The sequence below is a fragment of the Pseudonaja textilis genome, chromosome 3, assembly GCF_049901715.1.
Source record: "Pseudonaja textilis isolate UNSWEBS1 chromosome 3, rPseTex1.2, whole genome shotgun sequence".
Classification (NCBI taxonomy): domain Eukaryota; kingdom Metazoa; phylum Chordata; class Lepidosauria; order Squamata; family Elapidae; genus Pseudonaja; species Pseudonaja textilis.
Genome location: NC_141992.1, coordinates 33,387,928 through 33,402,228, shown reverse-complemented (window position 1 = coordinate 33,402,228; position 14,301 = coordinate 33,387,928). Strand labels below are relative to the sequence as shown.

The 14,301-nt window shown below is 35.7% G+C and overlaps 1 protein-coding gene across 5 annotated transcripts in view; it reads left to right on the top strand.

The window, feature by feature from the left end:
• SAMHD1 (SAM and HD domain containing deoxynucleoside triphosphate triphosphohydrolase 1) overlaps positions 1-14,301 on the top strand; it is a 29,037-nt gene extending 14,736 nt beyond the window's left edge. For 4 of the 5 annotated variants that reach the window (XM_087929184.1, XM_087929185.1, XM_026697665.2 and 1 more), the window contains 10 exons: positions 774-929; positions 1,860-1,960; positions 4,658-4,766; positions 6,043-6,134; positions 6,581-6,696; positions 7,486-7,625; positions 10,873-10,968; positions 11,271-11,375; positions 12,018-12,155; positions 12,561-14,301. In XM_087929184.1, coding sequence (XP_087785310.1) covers positions 774-929; positions 1,860-1,960; positions 4,658-4,766; positions 6,043-6,134; positions 6,581-6,696; positions 7,486-7,625; positions 10,873-10,968; positions 11,271-11,375; positions 12,018-12,155; positions 12,561-12,683 — 1,176 coding nt within the window. In that variant the 3' untranslated portion in view covers positions 12,684-14,301. The remainder of the gene's footprint in view (positions 1-773; positions 930-1,859; positions 1,961-4,657; positions 4,767-6,042; positions 6,135-6,580; positions 6,697-7,485; positions 7,626-10,872; positions 10,969-11,270; positions 11,376-12,017; positions 12,156-12,560) is intronic. The other variant, XM_087929181.1, reaches the window with a different exon arrangement.

Here is a 14,301-nt window from a genome sequence, read left to right as displayed (position 1 = left end):
TGTAAGAGTGTCTTTGCCTTTCCGTGTGTTTCTGAAAGACAAAAGTCTCTTTTGAAGATAGCAAAAGTCAACATTCTGGTCAAAAGCGATCTGTCGTAAGCTGACAACTCTCTGAATGAGCAAATGTCTTATTCTGCTTATTCCTTGAATGGATAGAAAAGCAACAATAACTGTAGTTACTGTAAATATTATTTGTAATACATACAAACTTAAAACTGTGACGTATTATCTCAATAGCTGGGATTCATAAGCCAAATTTAAATCATTGTGGAGATTTTAAACAAGGGCTTCTAGCTTTTCTTGATGAAATATCAGTTATGCTGGATTGATGGATAGTTTATATGGTGCTTAACATAAGGGAGCACAGTGGCACAGCAGCTTAATAACCCTGGATATATCTGCCAAAGATGGTCGGCACTCTGGCTGTTTGAACCCATGACACCACGTGGTAGAGTGAGCTCCCATCATTTGCCTCTAGCTCCTTCCCACCTAGCAGTTTGAAAGAGAATGAAAAGTAGATAAATAGATATCACTGTAGTGGGAAAAGCTAGCAGCATTACTTGTGGAAGTGGGAACCAGCACCAGACCTACCCAATTGTGAGGCAAAGTCACTGAAAGAAAGCCTAGATGACCTGATATTCTCCAAACGCTGCTAACCAAATGAAATAGCAATCATAAGATGCCAAAACTAAAAAGCATTGTAGGCTTCCCTGGCACATTTATGCCATACTCTTTAAAAAGGTGATTTAACATCTATCTATATATATTTACAGCATGAGCAGGCTTCCATTCAGATGTTTGAACACTTAATTGATTCCAATAACTTAAAGCCAGCTATGGAAAAGTATGGTCTCAAGCTTGATGAAGACATACATTTTATCAAAGAACAGATAGATAGTCCTGTTCAGGAGAAAAGTGGGGGCAAAGAGGTAAGTTCCATTTTTTTCATATTCCTGGATCTTATCTAGATATTGTGCAGTTTACTAGAATGAACTTGGATCAAAAAAGGAAAGGGGCAAAAGGTAAGATCATTAGTTTTTGTTAGTTACTTATTTTTAATATATAAAGTTCAGGAGTTCAGTAGCGGAGCAAACCATTGCATGCAGAAAGGCCCAGGCTTAGTCCTGACATTTCTGAGGGTGGAAGGTGTTGTTTGCTGACATGTTGAGAACCATCATTAGAATATATGTATAAATGTTTTTCCCTTAATCCTGTTCAAATAAAAAATATGGATTACTTTAAACGTTGTTCTAAAATTAAAAACTGAATGCAAAAATGAGGCAGGGCTTCTAAGAAAATTTTGAAATGTCATACAGAATAAAGACACCCAGTAGGATCCATATATAAGCTTTTACTCAGATAAGACATGGAGACAGAACAAATAAAACATTGCATGTTAAAAAAGATGCAAAACGTTTTAAACAGACATAATGCAGCAATGGGAATAATTATGGAATACATTTGTAACAGGTGGGCAATTTTCCAAAAGAGCCACACAAGAAACGGGCTGTTGTGGATGGTCACTGCTGCCCTGCCCCCTGCTGTCCACCTCCGATGCTGCACTGATGCCCTGTCCCCAATGCCAATACTTCACCACTGTCCTGTCCCCTGCTGCCTCCCTTCTCCCATTACTGCTGCTGCTCAGCCCCCATACCCCACTGTCTTGGGCTGGACTGGGACTATCTACTTTTTAATTATTTATGGTTAAAATACTGATTATAGGAATTAATATGCTGCAGCATTTGCAAAATTTTGGAAAGTTACTGCTTAAAAATCTTGGTTTGATTGTTCACCATGAGATAGGTGTAGGTACTGATTAGAAGACAGTATTCACTTACATTTTTGTCCTTCTCATACAGTGGCCCTATCGTGGTCGTTTCAAAAACAAGAGTTTTCTTTATGAAATAGTAGCTAACAAAACAAGTGGCATTGATGTTGATAAATGGGACTATTTTGCCAGGTATGGAAACTTTATACTATTTACTAGACTTGAAAACATTTTTATAAGCGTTATTGAAAGAGTTTTGCCTACAACGCCTTCAACAAAGTAATTCTTTCCCATTTTTAAAAGAACAGGAATGTATTTTTCTTTGCAGTTAGACTCTTTCAATTTTATGTGATTTGTTTTTATGCTATTTGTATTATGTATTATTTTAGATTTAATCTTGATGGAAAGGCAAGCATACACAGAAATAATAAATAATGTAAGGTGTATCCTTCAGAAGATATAAAAATGTATTCATATATATAAAAAGTCAGCAAGAAATGGGTAGATCTTAGTTCAATCTTACCTCAAGCTATATCATGTAGTTTAATAAATAAATGAAGAAATTAAGCTATTAATTCGATCACTTTGGGAAATCTTTGATAAGCCCATAGTTAGTATCAAATTTAGTTCTGTGTAAAGTAGGTTGATATCCATACAAATGCCAATTTTCAATTATTTTCATTCCACCTCTACACTATCTTGACTGATAGCACTATCTCTATTGATTCTGCAGAATAATACACTGCTCAAAAAAATAAAGGGAACACTTAAACAACACAATGTAATTCCAAGTCAGTCACACTTCTGTGAAATCAAACTGTCCACTTAGGTAGTAACACTGATTGACAATCAATTTCACATGCTGTTGTGCAAATGGAATAGACAACAGGTGGAAAGCATAGGCAGTTAGCAAGACATCCCCAATAAAGGAGTGGTTCTGCAGGTGGTGACCACAGACCACTTCTCAGTTCCTATGCTTTCTGGCTGATGGTTTGGTCACTTTTGAATGCTGGTGGTGCTTTCACTCTAGTGGTAGCATGAGACAGAGTCTACAACCCACACAAGTGGCTCAGGTAGTGCAGCTCATCCAGGATGGCACATCAATGCGAGCTGTGGCAAGAAGGTTTGCTGTGTCTGTCAGCATAGTGTCCAGAGCATGGAGGCGCTACCAGGAGACAGGCCAGTACATCAGGAGATGTGGAGGAGTCTGTAGGAGGGCAACAACCCAGCATCAGGACCGCTACCTCCGCCTTTGTGTAAGAAGGGACAGGAGGAGCACTGCCAGAGCCCTGCAAAATGACCTCCAGCAGGCCACAAATGTGTATGTGGCTGCTCAAACGGTCAGAAACAGACTCCATGAGGGTGGTATGAGGGCCCGATGTCCACAGGTGGGGGTAGTGCTTACAGTCCAACACCGTGCAGGACATTTGGCATTTGTCAGAGAACACCAAGATTGGCAAATTCACCACTGGCGCCCTGTGCTCTTCACAGATGAAAGCAGGTTCACACTGAGCACATGTGACAGACGTGACAGGGTCTGGAAACGCTGTGGAGAACGTTCTGCTGCCTGCAACATCCTCCAGCATGATCAGTTTGGCAGTGGGTTAGTAATGGTGTGGGGTGGCATTTCTTCAGGGGGCCGCACAGCCCTCCATGTGCTCGCCAGAGGTAGCCTGACTGCCATTAGATACCGAGATGAGATCCTCAGACCCCTTGTGAAACCATATGCTGGTGCTGTTGGCCCTGGGTTCCTCCTAATGCAAGACAATGCTAGACCTCATGTGGCTGGAGTGTGTCAGCAGCTCCTGCAAGATAAAGGCATTGATGCTATAGTCTGGCCCGCCGGTTCCCCAGACCTGAATCCAATTGAGCACATCTGGGACATCATGTCTTGCTCCATCCACCAATGCCACGTTGCACCACAGACTGTCCAGGAGTTGGGGGATGCTTTAGTCCAGGTGTGGGAGGAGTTCCCTCAGGAGACCATCCTCCACCTCATCAGAAGCATGTCCAGGCATTGTAGGGAGGTCTTACAGGCACATGGAGGCCACACACACTACTGAGCCTCATTTTGACTTGTTTTAAGGAGATTAGATCAAAGTTGGATCAGTCTGTAGTGGTTTTTTTTTCACTTTAATTTTGAGTGTAACTCCAAATCCAGACCTCCATGGGTTGCTAAATTTGATTTCCATTGATAATTTTTGTGTGATTTTGTTGTCAGCACATTCAACTCTGTAATGAACAAAGTATTTAATGAGAATATTTCATTCATTCAGATCTAGGATATCTTATTTTTGTGTTCCCTTTATTTTTTTGAGCAGTATATATCAAAAAGCTGTAGAGGAAGCTGAGTAGAAATAAGCACCCTGATTACTCTACATTTGGTGTTTTTCTCAGCGAAATGATACTTGGATCTGTTATTCATAGTAGAGAAAAATATGGTAGAAAATGAGAAAGAATGTTGGTCAGATGATACTTATGACTTTAAAACTAAGTGTGTAGATAGATAGATAGATAGATAGATAGATAGATAGATAGATAGATAGATAGATAGATAGATAGATAGAAAGAATATTGTTTTATAAACTTTTATGAATTGCTTAATATCATGGAAAACTGCTTAGGAAAATCAAATAAGTGAACATTAAAACTGCAGATTGCTATATAACGTTGAAATTACTGATTTATTTCATGTTCATTGTCTGTTTTGGTTTAATAATTTTGCTAATAATTTTGTTTTGCTTTATTTTACTGATATTTTAAATCAGTACTGTATGTTAATTTGTGTGCAATAATATTTAGTAGAATCGTAAATGTATTCACGTGCAAACTAGATTTAAAAAAATATATGATTGAATGATCTTATTTGTCTTTTTGGAATATACTCAGGGATTGTCATCATCTTGGAATTCAAAACAATTTTGATTATGAGCGCTTCATTAAATTTGCTCGGGTTTGCGAAGTGGAAGATATGATGCATATTTGTACCCGTGATAAGGTAAATTCCTTGGACAGATTGTGTATTTTGTATATTTCACAAAAATATCAGTTAGGGTACACACTGCAGGAATAAGAGAATACTACATTGCAGGAATAAGAGAAGGTTATAGTTCTTGTGTAGAAGAATAAAGTTTTAGAAGTGGATTTCTTAGAAGTCTAAATTCTGACTTCCAAAGATTAGAAAGCTAATTTAGTTTAGTTTAGTTTACTTTATTGTCATTGCACCTCATACAACTAAGTCAAACACCATCTTCAGTGCACATCAGGACCATGAAAATAACACACATCCTTCACATTCTATACACTCAAGCCCCCCCAACACTGCACCAACACTGCACTATACAATAGAATTCAACAGAGCTACTGCCCTGGGATAGAAGCTGTTTTTCAGCCTATTTGTGCTTTTATTATTCTGTACTGTCTGCCAGATAGTAATGGTTCAAAAAAAAAGGGTGCCCAGGATGAGATGGATCTTTGAGAATGCTTTGAACTTTCTTAAGGCAGTGGGAGCTACAAAACTCTTCCAAAGAGGGGAGAGGGCAACCAATAATCTTCTGGGCAAGGACGTTAATCCTCTGAAGTGCTGTAATTCTTTGCTTGCCAAAGTTAGTGGGTTTATTGAATGGTGAAAGAGTAGCAGTGAAAGCCTTAATTTAAAGAGCAGAATAATAAAAGTCAAGGCAAGATGCCTTTTTATGTAATCTCTAACTTTTATTTATTAGATTTGTTTGCTGTCCATCTTGTCTCAAGGCGACTCTAGATGGCTTATTTATTTATTCTATTTTTGCAGATTTAGTGCCATGCTCATCACCATCAAAGACAAATAAGGGTCAGAAGTGTCCCCATGGGCTCTTTTATTTCACCTGAATTTTCAAATTCTCTTTGAAGGGAAAGAAGATCAAGGCTTTGAAGGATGATAGGGCTCCCTCAGGACCTTTCAGGTCGACTGGACTGGCTATTTTAGCCATGAACTGCCATTTTAAATGCTGAATGTAGAATTCATATTACAGGCAGAAGGATTGCCTCATGGTTCTACTAAAATATAAGATTGGATATCTGAAACATAATGATAGAAAAGTCTTCTACTAAATAACAAAACAATGTTGATTGCAAAAATAACTGTTGGATATTTTTTTACTGATTAAAATAATTTTATCTTTATAGAACTCTCATACAAATATTTTGCAACAGTCAATGAATTTCAAGAAGTGTTCAAGAAGTGTTTTGCAATTATAGTTTTAATAGATAAATAATATTTTTTATATATTTAAAAGGAGGTTGGAAATTTGTATGACATGTTCCACACACGAAACTGTCTGTACCGCAGAGCATATCAACACAAAGTTGTCAACGTTATTGAAACCATGTAAGTTTGAAAGGATTTACTCTGTGGGAGTTGTTGATTAAATCAATCCTTATAAAAATATGCATTTTAATATTTTTAAATCTGTATACATTTGCAATGAACAAGGTATTATTTGAAGAAGTTATATTTCTACATGATTAGGGAGGGAAATGCTTCAATAAGATTTGATGTTTAGATGTACTTTTTATAAATAAGTTGCATACAATTAATATACTTAGAAGTGTCATTGATTTCTCAAAAGATTTTTAATAAATTAATATACCCCATTAACTTTTTCTCTGCTAATCTAGCTCAGTTGAACAAATCCTTTCCTTTCTCTCTTAATCATTGTCAAAGTAGATTTCATTGAAGTAGGTAAATATTGTTTATATTTAAGTATAATTAAATCTATAGTTTCTAGAAACCCAGTTTTTAATAATTTCCAGTTTGTATTTATTTCATATTAGGATTACTGATGCCTTTTTAAAGGCTGATCCACATATCAAAATAAAGGGCTCAGGTGGAAAAGTGTTCCAGATCTCTACAGCACTGGAAGACATGGAAGCCTACACCAAGCTGACAGGTGAATGTGTGGATTCTGCATAAATTCTTATCACACTAAGTATGAGAAGTATTTTTCTCAGGTTTCAGTGTTGTGGCAACGTGTTTCCATTGAAACTGCAAATCCTTTCAAAAACCAGGTATTTCTGCAGGGTACTCCAATTATGTAGTCCACAGTTCAGAAGTAGTTTGTGGAATTAGAGAATGAGAAAAAAAGATCTTACCCTGTTCCTCCATTTTATCAGTGAGATTCTTCAGTTGGATTAAAAGTTGTAAATAAAATGAGCATTTCTGTTTGTGGGAGATTACTGGTTACTATTTTAGACTAGGAAAAATATTCTTATTTTTTTCATGGATATAAGAATATTTATAGCTAGCTTTAATAATTAAGGCATTAAAGAGCTGATGATTGTAGCAAAGACCGAAGAACTGGTGAGTAAACCACAGGTTGGTTTATTTGACCAAGGTTAAAGTAAGATTTTGTTACAAAGTTCTGGCAACCCTTTACAAACTATTTGCTAACACCAGGATTGAAAAGTTGATGTTTTATGGGTTTGCTTATAGATAAGGGATGGGATATGGGATGAAGAGCTATCTATTTGTTGCCATGTAAGATGTGAAGAGTTACTAAATTTGTCTATACTTGTAATGAAGGTTGGAAGTCACTTCTTTATTTCATTTCATTTTCTTTATTTTTTTTCACATTTTGTTCTTTCTATTCTCTTTTCTTTCTTTTAGTTTGTATTATTGTTTATTATTGAAATTTTTAACAAAATATATGTGAGAATAATTACATAATGCTTTCTTGCAGATGAAATCTTTTTGAAGATTCTACATTCTGATGAACCAGAGTTGAGTGATGCACGTGAAATTCTGTGTAAAGTACAGCGGCGCGATCTCTTTAAATGCTTGGGGGAAACACAGCCACCAGAGGGCGAGGAAGTTAAAAAGGTTGAGGCAATTTGCACTGGTTAAATCATTTCATTGTATGAATTCATTTAAGTATAATAATTGAACAATTATTCATTTTCTATATCTTTTATATTTTCTAAATATAAATCTCTCATAAGAGATTTGCTAAAGATTTGCTAACATTGCTAAAGTTTGGCAATGTTTTGAGATTTGGATCATTAAAAATAGGGAATGATGACTGAGGACATCTAAAAATGTTGCAGGAACCAGTGTACTGCTACTTCTGATGTGATGGTCCAAAATGGTATATGTATATGTATGCATTTAAGTATTTTATTTAAAACATTTTTATAATTGCCCATCTTATACCAAACTCTGGGTAGCTCCCAATCAAGAATATAAACCACATAAAAAATCACTAAAACAATAAACATTATAAGCAAAAAAGCCTGGCATCCAGTCAAACTTCTAGCAGTTACCTCATCCTATGCCAGCACTTGGAGGAAAAGCCAGGTCTTCAGTGGTCTTTTGAAAGCTAGGGAAGCAGTGGCCTGCCCAACTTCAGGGAGAAGAGCGTTCCATAGAGCAGGGGCTGCCACCCAAAATGCATGCTTCCTCACTCTCATAAGGTAGCAATGTTTAAGGGAAGCGATGAGAACTGTGCCCAACCTATCAGACCTGGCAAGACAGGTGGACATCCTTAGAAAAAGGTGATCTTGCAGATAACCTTGGTCTGTGCCATATAGAGTTTTAAAGGTGCTAACCTTTAAACATAATTCTTAATAGCTTGGGTGCTCCATTTCTATACTATTAAAACTCTTATCATGTCCTTTAATTGGTTGAAATGGTGCATCATAGAACAATTCCCGAACCAAGTTACTTCCAATGGACTAACTTACAGAGGGCGTCCAAAATCTAGGGCCCACAACTCCCAAGAGATAAAATTTGGGAAAGTTGTGGCTGCTATCATGTATGATCTTTATTCTGCCTACCTGAAAGGGAAGGGAAGGGAAGGAAATGGGAGAGGGAAAGGCAGATTTCCAATGCTCCTTGACAGATTCCCATAAGGAAACTCAATGTGGAAGGCAATAGAAAATTGGAAGCAGTCGCTTCTATTCTGACTGCTTTTTTTTGCCCAACTTTATTCCTTGTTTGGGAAGGAAATATTTATGAAACAATAACCAACAAGGCAAGGATTGTCTAATCATAATTAATGTTTCAATGTTTGGGTCATAGAAAATCATGGGAATGAGCCCTTTCGTTCCAGTTGCAAAAGAAAAGATGAGATGGCAGCATTTTGTAATTACTTGGTAGTAAACTTGCAAGAAACAAAATGTTTTTGAACATTAAAAACTCCCTTTGCAATTAGTTGAAACAGACTGAATTTCCTTTTGCAACAGAATTTTCAATGAGTTAATTAAAATGTCTAAGGCAGACAGCCATCACAGGAAATAAAGAAAACAGTTGCTTCATCTATATTTGTTCTATTAGCACCTTTAAATTTGCTCTCTTGCATACATTGGAGCTCTTTTCTTTAATTGTTTGCAAAAAAGTTAAAAATTGCTGTGTGTAGCCAAGCATTATGTTTACAACTCTTATAGTATAGTTTATTACTCATACTTAATTTTTGCAAAGTATTCAAAAGTGATAATTTGTAAGGTGAATTGGCCCAAATTAAACATCTCATGAAACAATAAAGCAGCTCATTTAGGAAGCTTGCATGACTGCAATTTCCATTTGTATGTACAAGACATACAGTAACTTCTGTTGGAACTAGCAGTAGAATTAAATTGTTGTGCAGGCACACATGCTCTCAAAAGGCATATACTTCATTCTTACCTTTCAGTAAGGTACAAGGCACTTAAAAAAAAACCTCCCCAAAACCTTTATTTCAAAAGTGAATTTTCCAATAAATTCATTTCATATTTAATAATTATGTTTCATGTTTCATAATTTTATATTAGATTGTGGATTTTCCAATTCTTCATTCCATAGTTCAGATACATAACTAATATTCTTATTTTTCTTTTTGTGAAATTAAATCATTGCTTTTCATTCATAAAAGTGCTGCATCTTAATACTGCATGTGCCTTAGGGGCTGCTAGAGCATATGAGCCATACTTTTTGTTTAATCCATATTTCAATTACATACTGTATATTTTCAAGAAAAATGTTATTGTAAGTTTTTATCCTGAAATAGCAAATACTAAAATACACCAACCTATATTTGCCTTCTCTTTGTAATGGAGATTAGCTTCACTCCCAACTTCAGTCCACCTGAAGAGTTCAGAATGCTCTTGCCAAAACAGATGGTGATGTAATTACTCTTTTGAAATATATATATATTCTTATATATTATTATTTTCTTAAGTTTTCACGGGTACTTACATGTATGGTATTCAGCTTTGTTCGGGTATTTTCCCATGTCATTATAGTTGTGCTTTTAAAGTTGTAGCAATGTTTCGGCAAAATCTCATCTGCCATCATCAGGCTCCTGTATTGTGTTCGTCTGTTGTAGAGTTGTAATTGCAGGAATGTTCCAATCTCGGGTGGCAAACCTCAGATAAAGAATGTTTCCAAGCAAATACAACTCAGGTAAACAAAGTCACTAATCTAAAGGAGGATTAGAGAGAGGAAGTAAACATATGTTAGACTTTAACTAGAGATAATTAATTGTATGGATTACTGTGCTAAACAGTAACGAAAGTTAAGCAGTAACCAAAGTTAACCAGTGATGGAGGATAACTAAAAATGTGTATAAATGCAAGACTAGACTCCAATAAAGATCATCATGATTGAGTTGTTCATGATCAAATACATCATTCCTGTATTGGAGGCAGAAGATATTAGAAACACCAATCAAGCAGAACACAGCAAACTCCAAGACCAATAAACACAGACCAAGACTCCCAACCAATCAGGATGAAGAAAAAACCATTCTGGCGCAGCAATAGGCTGCCCCAAATTTAAATCTGAAACCACTGTAAAAGTCTGACTCACAGATGAACACTATACAGAAGCCTGATGATGGCAGATGAGATTCTGCCGAAACGTTGCTACAACTTGTGTGTGTGTGTGTGTGTGTATGTATATGTATGTATGTAAATATATATGTATATATATGTATATGATATCAATAGACTGTAGATATACTGTTATAGCAATGCTATATTTGTTGCAGTAAATGATACACATAACTCAAATATTTTTCTAGATATTAATCAAGTTTCTGAAATTACTGTTGTCTGCTGACTCAATAAAAAGTTTAAAATGTTATGCCTTCTAGGAAGATTATGAAGGATTGTGTGCTGAAATTGTTAATTCCAAACCTATGACAATGTCTGAAGATGTGGAACTGAAGGCTGAAGATTTTATTGTTGATGTAAGTAAGGTGCACCTTTTTTGGTTTTATTTTACTGGTAAAGGAGAATATTTGTAGCTCAGAGTTGAAATGAGTGGTTCTTTGTGCTCTCTGAGGTCACTTGTTTTTTTGCAGATCCTTCATTACCCAACTAGGTAACATCATCAGTGCTAGATATTTAGTTTGAGTAACGAAACGTCTGCAAGAAAACAACCAAGCTCAAGTTTTGTGTTTTTTAATAGAATATCTTACTTTGCTTTCTTAGAGTGTATGTATATAAGTTGTTAAATGTGCTTTATTTTGAATTCCTCGTATAAATAAAGGTTATTGATATGGATTATGGAATGAAAAAAAGGAATCCCATCAATAGTGTTCGTTTTTACTGCAAGTATGACATCACTCAGGCAATTAAAATTACAAGAGAACAAGTAAGTAAAAATGGGATTGGTTGGTTTTGCCAGTTTATTGTGTTGGTTTTAAAATAGCCATTATATTGCAGGTAGTCCTTGATTTATGAGCATAATTGAGCCCAGGATTATGTTCAGAAGTCATGAGGTTATCATGTGATCATATCTGAGTTTACAGTGTTTTTTATAGCAGTTATAACATGAACCCTGTGGTTGTACTGCAAACCCTGCAATCATTAAGTGAATCCTTTGTCCTCAATGGCCATTTTTTGCTAGAAATCAGAAGCAAATGCTGGTTGCTTGGTGGGAGGGGGGAATGCAAATCATGGTTAAGTGATTGTAGGATTGTGCAAATAACCGTAAATGTGGACCAGTTGCTGAGTGCCCAAAATATGATATGTGACTGGGGAGGAGAACAGCCATTGCTGCTTCAAATCTGGGTCAAAAGTACTTTTTGGAGGGTTCTTTGTAACTTTGGATAGTTGCTAAGCAACTGGTCATAAGTCAATAATGATATTTGGTTTTAAAGGGTGAATCCTCTACACCAGCTCTGCTTATATTGGATCCTCCTTTTATAATGGTTTTCAATTATCTTTTTTTACTGCTTGGGAAAGATCAGGAAAGTCACTGAAGTTAAATGTTTTAATTATTTCTATCTTTAAGGTTTCAAAGCTGCTCCCGGAAAAATTTGCAGAGCAGATCATCAGAGTTTATTGTAAAAAAAAAGATACAAAGATAATTGAGGCTGCTACAAAATATTTTGTTAAGTGGTGTATGGATAAGCAATTCACTAAACCATGGGTAAGATGTTCAAATGTGAATGAGGGTACACTCATAATGTACCATCCTCCTGAAAATTTTGGAAAGTGTAATTCTTTACGATATACTTTTTAATGGGCTACTGCAATAAGCATTGGCAAGACACGAATCCTGCTCATATGCTATATTAATTATATTAATGAGCTTACTAGAAATTAAAATGTTATTTACATGAAATCAGTATTTTCATTAACAATAAAAAAAGATCATTGTGAAATTTAAAAAATCATGATTTACCATGTACAGAGATATGTCAGGCCTGGTAATATTTTATCCCTTAAATGTACACATATTTATTACAATTGTCAGGAGAGAAGATGACAAAATATCTTAACAGTTGACCTGAAATGCAAAACTTAATTTCTTTTTTTTATTATTATTTGATAGGATGGTGATGTGGTTGCTCCTGAACTTACTCCAATGAAAGAAGGGTGGAATAAGGATGATGAAAATCAGGATTTAGACAGGAACAGTAGTGGTTTAAATTGTAAAGTAAAACTTTTTGAGTGAGTTAGTATATTCCTTCAATTCTGTGTGTGTGCATGTATTCTAGCCAAACTTTCTTCAAAAGATATTCTGTAAAATTATAGAGTAAGCCTGCATAGTGCCTTTGAAAAACTGCAGTGGAAAATACCTCTAGATTTTTACCCAAAATTGTATATTTACTGCGAATTTGAGAAAGTTGTGTAAATAATAACATGATTTTAATGTTAATTTAAGCATCACTATTCTATATAGCAAACTTACAAAAATACCTTAGGATTTAAAAATCAAGAAACTAACAGGTAGATTTCAGTTTTACAATATAAATCATTTTTCTAAAATTATCTGAAACTTCACCGACTCCAGCATTGGCTTTATAAGTGTAAATTTTCTAAATTTGCACAAGGAGGGATAACCAATTTTCATTAGGTTTTATCTTCTGTTTGAAATGTGCCGCCGCCCATTTCAGAAATGCTTCCTCAAGGGATGGGGAGAGAAGTTGTACTAAATAGGCCTGAGTAATTTTTATTTATTTCGTGCCCAGATCTAATCTTAAACTTCCAAAATGAAGCTACCTTTTTGACCAGAAACAAATCACTCTTGGTCCATTCTACTGGTAGTAATTGACAGGCTAACAAATGGGCTGGATTCTGCCTCTCCCCACTTTCATACTGCATGTTTTTATCTGCCAGCAACCCCCACCTGAGCATGTTGGTCTTTCTTTTAGACACTCCCACCCTCAATGTCTTCCAAGTAACATCGGGAGATCAAATCCCTCAGCCGTGTTCTCTTTTGAGGTTATTTCTTGTTCCAGGAATTCTGTCCTCCATCTTCTAATAGAGTTTTATGCTCCTACCATACAACCTCTTCCTAGATCTAAGTCGATGAGTTTGGGGCATTCAGAGGATCATGACAGCTGGTGAATGTATGATATATTAATTTAGAGCTAAATATTCATACCCTGCTGCAGAGGATGTCAGAGATCATTTGTTTGGTTCTCTCAGCATCTGCTGCTACTTCTCTCCTAATCCTGGGTGGAACAATACCAGCAAGAGGGTACATTTTCTCAATTGGTGTGGATTTAGGGCATCCTGCCACTGTGTGTACTGCTTCATTGACAGTGATGTCAGCTAGCTTTGCATGTGTACTCCATTCTGGAGCAGCATATCCTGCTGCAGAAATATTCAGGGCCAAAACTGATGTCTGTGATATAGATGGCTGAGCCCATTCCCCATGCATACTTTGTTGATCTCATGAAAATGTTGTTCCTCACACTAACTTTAGCCTTAGTATTCAGGCAGTGTTGTTTAAATTAAAAATGGGATCATTGGTATTCACAAGTGTATTCTTTCCACACTAGTGCAAACCATCAACTGTGAAATGAACCAGTGAATAAAACCCATAGCTTCATATATATTCTGAGTAAATATATAAAATAAACTTAGAGGGGCAAAGATCTTGTGCTACTTGCTTGAAATTCATATATTTTCTATGAAGGGTTTATTCCATAATTCCTTAATCATGACAGCTGATGAATGTATGATATATTGATTTAGAGCTAAATATTCATTAGCACAATAAATATTACAATATTTTAATGTTATGAATATTTTGATCATCATTTTAATAATAAACAATTATAAAA